Genomic DNA, 4119 nt, shown 5'->3' with positions numbered 1-4119 from the left:
TTTTTTTTTTTTTTTTTTTTTTTTTTTTTTTTTTCGTTTTATTTATTTTTTTTTTTTTATGCACATATTTATTTATGTTACATTGTAACCGTGTGTTTGTTCCATGGTTCCCAATGTCCGCACCTCAAAATGGGACGAAAACTGGTCATACCATTTTTTAACACAATGTGATTACAAAGTTTGTATAAATAAAATAAGGCAAAAAAAATAAACCCTTTTTTTTTCTTCTTCAACTTGTTTTTTTTTTCTTCTTGTTCCTTCTTTGTGTCTCTTTTTCGTGGGAGATTGTGGTATAATGGGGTTTTTGTTCTTTTGAGTTCCCCCTGTCGCACTGTCACACTTAACCACCGAAACCATATAATGTTCTGCCTTGTCTTTTCAACGAGTACACAATGTCCATAGCAGTGACAGTCTTTCTCTTTGCGTGTTCAGTGTACATGATGGAATCTTTAATTACGTTTTCTAGGAAGACTTTTAATACTCCTCTGATTTCTTCGTATATCAAACCGGAGATACGCTTCACACCACCTCTTCTGGCCAAACGTCTGATGGCTGGTTTGGTGATACCTTGAATGTTATCTCTTAAAATCTTTCTGTGCCTCTTGGCTCCTCCCTTTCCCAATCCTTTGCCTCCCTTTCCTCTTCCTGACATTTTCGCTTAAATTATTTTATATAAAAGAAAAAAAAAAAAAAAGGGGAAGTTGAAAAAAAAGGAAAAAAAAAAAAAAAAACTAAAAATTTTGTTAATTTGTTGAATGTAAAAAAAAAAAACAAAAGAATGTATATAAATGTATGATTTATATTTAATTTATATATATATGGAATATATAATTTTTTTTTTTTTTTTAATTTTTTCGAGATTTATTTTAAAAAAAAGAAAAAAAAAAAAAAAATTATATGAACAGTTCGAATTTTTTTAATTATTTTAAAAATTTCATGTTCACCCGCATTCGTGTTTTAATTTTTGATTTTTTTCATTACATATATATATATATATATTATATATATATTATATATATATTATATATTTATATATAATTTATTTGGGGATCCGATCGGCGCGCTAAAATTGGCTCATTTTTAAAAAAATCGGCTCCGTCAATATTTGGTCATCACCCGGCGCATAAGTTTTGAGATTTTGTTTTTTTCGTTACGTGTTAATTATCGATGTGTTACGGTTCCCCGTCACGTTTTGATTTGATTTGATTTGATATGATTTTTTTTTTTTTTTTTTTTTTTTTTTTTTTTCCATGTGTATATATTTCTTCAGCTTGTTGCGCGTATATGCAAGCGTGTTCGCTCTGGCCGCTGCGTCCACGCAGCTCGTATTTCCTTTTTTTTTTTTTTTATAAAATCATTTTTGAGTCGAAACGGATGCGCTGCTCATAATTTATACATAAGTGTACGTACATGGTGTGTTCATACATTTCGCGTCCACGCGTCATATATGCATACATATGTATATATATATTTATGTCTCCTTTTTTATATATAAAAATGCTTCCTGCGCCAGGAAAAAATATACAGGTTTTTAATTGCATTCGCAGCGCGCATCGCTCGCACATACGTGTGTTCATATTCTTATATATAAAAACTATATACTGTACCCATACCCATATGCATAAAGTTTTATGCACACCCCCCTGCCATCCCATGTGCACGGGGCGAACAAAAAATGCTATGGATTCTCATTTATGCAGCGCGGCATATCATCATAAAAAAGTAAGTGCATATAATATTATACATTTTATATTTATGTTTGCATACCGAGTTGGACGGACAATGGGTCATCCGCGCCATTATTTGGACATGGGCGGCACGGCGGTTCGCGTCATGTAACATATACTAATAAATATGTACGCACATATAGGCAATATAAATACTACGTACTTCTCGCTTCGAGTCGTGCATGTATTATACCCTCACAGTTCTAGTTCACGAAAATACATTTCGACATGAGTAAACACAAACTGCCTCCAATACGTGTAAGTGCATGCTTTGCTGCAAAATTATTTGTGCCAAAAGTGTTAAAGGGCGCCCGCGTCGTGTGGCTAGTGCCCCGACAAGAGGGAAAGTCATTCAGAAGCACTTTTAACGTACATTTCAACCAAGGAGGGATCTCTCTCACCTTCGTCATTTCGTGCACGTAGCATTCATAACTCTGTAGTTCTCCCCCTGTGGTGACATTTTGTTGTCATTCCACGCGCGCTGGCCAAGGTAATATGGTGTGCCCGAATTATGCGTCCTCTTTTAACTGGCCCCATTTTTGCGCTGCAGTTGAGGAAGCACACCAATAATTTCCCCTTGTCCGGGGGCTCAATGAACCAATTGTGCCCATTTAAAAAAAAGTGAAAAAAAAAAGGATAAATCGAGAACTGTTTTAATGTCATTTCAATGTGATGCGAATTTGTCACACCACAAATGGTACACGTTCATCGGGGCAGGATAGCACCACTTTAAAATGTTCCTAATTTTGAAGAGGCAGCGAATGCGGGTGAACTGTACAGAGGTAGCATATTTTAGTAGCAGACGCTTTTCCCTTGTGTACCACCCTCTTTATAACATCGTTGCCTATGCGTGGTTTGGGTTCACAATTCTAAACAAATCATTTCGGTGGCGCTAGGGGTTCCATCCTTGTGCACGTTCATATGATGTGTGGTGTGTTTACAATCCCAAATTTACTTGTGTATGTGGGTCTGTCGCCCTATGCGCATTTGCCACCATTTATACTATCTGAGGCCGTGTGCGTCACAACCTTGCAATCTGATAACGTGCACCGAGAACACATGTTAAGCAGACAAAATTGGAACATTGTTCAAGTGAAACACGGTATGTACCACTCTCCATTTAAATGTAGTGAATGTGTGCCGTGCCATATTTGTACGCATTTGTAGGTGTGTCTTCCCCGGAAAAAAAAACACACTTAATGCTGGTTTTCCTACGGAGGGGTTCTTTGTTTTTGCCACAAATATTCCCACATTTGTTTGTGCGAACGTAGTTTTATCTGTCACTCTCGTTAATTCCTGCCAAATGAAATGGTATCAATCACTTGGAAGGAGGAAAAACAGTCTTACACATTTATATAATCTTACATCAGGGTGGAACGCGAACAGAAAGACGAAATTACGTACGATCGAACGATTGTTCATTGATGTAGTACGCCCCTTAACGATAGGCCACTGCAACAATTAGGCGAGGACGTTCTCGTCAAAACATAACAATGAGCGATTGAAAAGACTCCCAAAAGGGGATTGCAGTAAAAAGTTCCTGAAAACATCATTTTCCGTATTGCAGAATGGTGTAAAATATGCCATACAATTCCAACTCGTTGGAGTTTACTTCGTTCGATTTATTTTCCCCAACACATCATTTTACAGTCAGACGCTTAGGACCCAGCAGCGAGTGACAACATTGTACATGCTCGTCATCATAAGTACGTACAAATTTGGAATTTTTTAAAAAGGCCGTTTGTTTTTTTTTATTTCCCAAGTGTTGGGGACAGGGTACACGCCGTGACATTTTGTATCCGCCTATTCGCCGCCTTGGATGCAAATCGAATGTAACCAAATTGAACGAACAGGGCGGAACGTACCAAGCTGAACGTGAGAATGGGGGAAGCTCCTTTTTTTTAAAAGTACACACGCGCAGTATGGGTGTATATAAACGAAAGTTCCCTTTCATGTTCAGGTCAGCGCGAGCTGCGTAGCAAAATTGCGATTGACCCTGGGACAAGAAGGGACAAAGATAGCTGCTTTGAACTAAAGGTTCCATTAGTAAGCAAATTCTTCACGTCCATACTTACGTGCATATTTATAAAAAAAATCGCTACATCATTTAAACATACGCATAATACTCATACACATATATATATGCACGTACATGCGCTGCCCGAGCGGCTCAGTTGTGCTTCGCCTCGTGCGCAGTTACATGCACACGGAAAATATTATCATCCTTGCAGCTCGCGATAAACTATACCATTTGCGCCTTTCTGATCAAAGCGGTGAAACGCAGTGGGGAAAGGTGCATATATGGTATTGTACATACATCCGTGTGTGTATTGCGCATCAATTTCTCAGCAGGCGGCAATTTTTGGAATGCTAAAAAAAAAAAAAAAAAAAA

General features: G+C 37.4%; 1 protein-coding gene across 1 annotated transcript; it reads right to left on the bottom strand.

Annotated features, from left to right (window-relative positions):
- Window positions 1-340: 340 nt before the first annotated feature.
- Window positions 341-652, bottom strand: AK88_03526 (histone H4; the record flags this gene model as incomplete). The annotated part of the gene is made up of 1 exon (XM_012481139.1): window positions 341-652. The coding sequence occupies one exon, from the start codon at window positions 650-652 to the stop codon at window positions 341-343; it is 312 nt and encodes a 103-aa protein (XP_012336562.1).
- Window positions 653-4119: the final 3467 nt, after the last annotated feature.

Source organism: Plasmodium fragile, assembly GCF_000956335.1.
Source record: "Plasmodium fragile strain nilgiri unplaced genomic scaffold supercont1.41, whole genome shotgun sequence".
NCBI lineage: Eukaryota > Apicomplexa > Aconoidasida > Haemosporida > Plasmodiidae > Plasmodium > Plasmodium fragile.
This window is presented reverse-complemented; position numbering and strand designations above follow the sequence as displayed.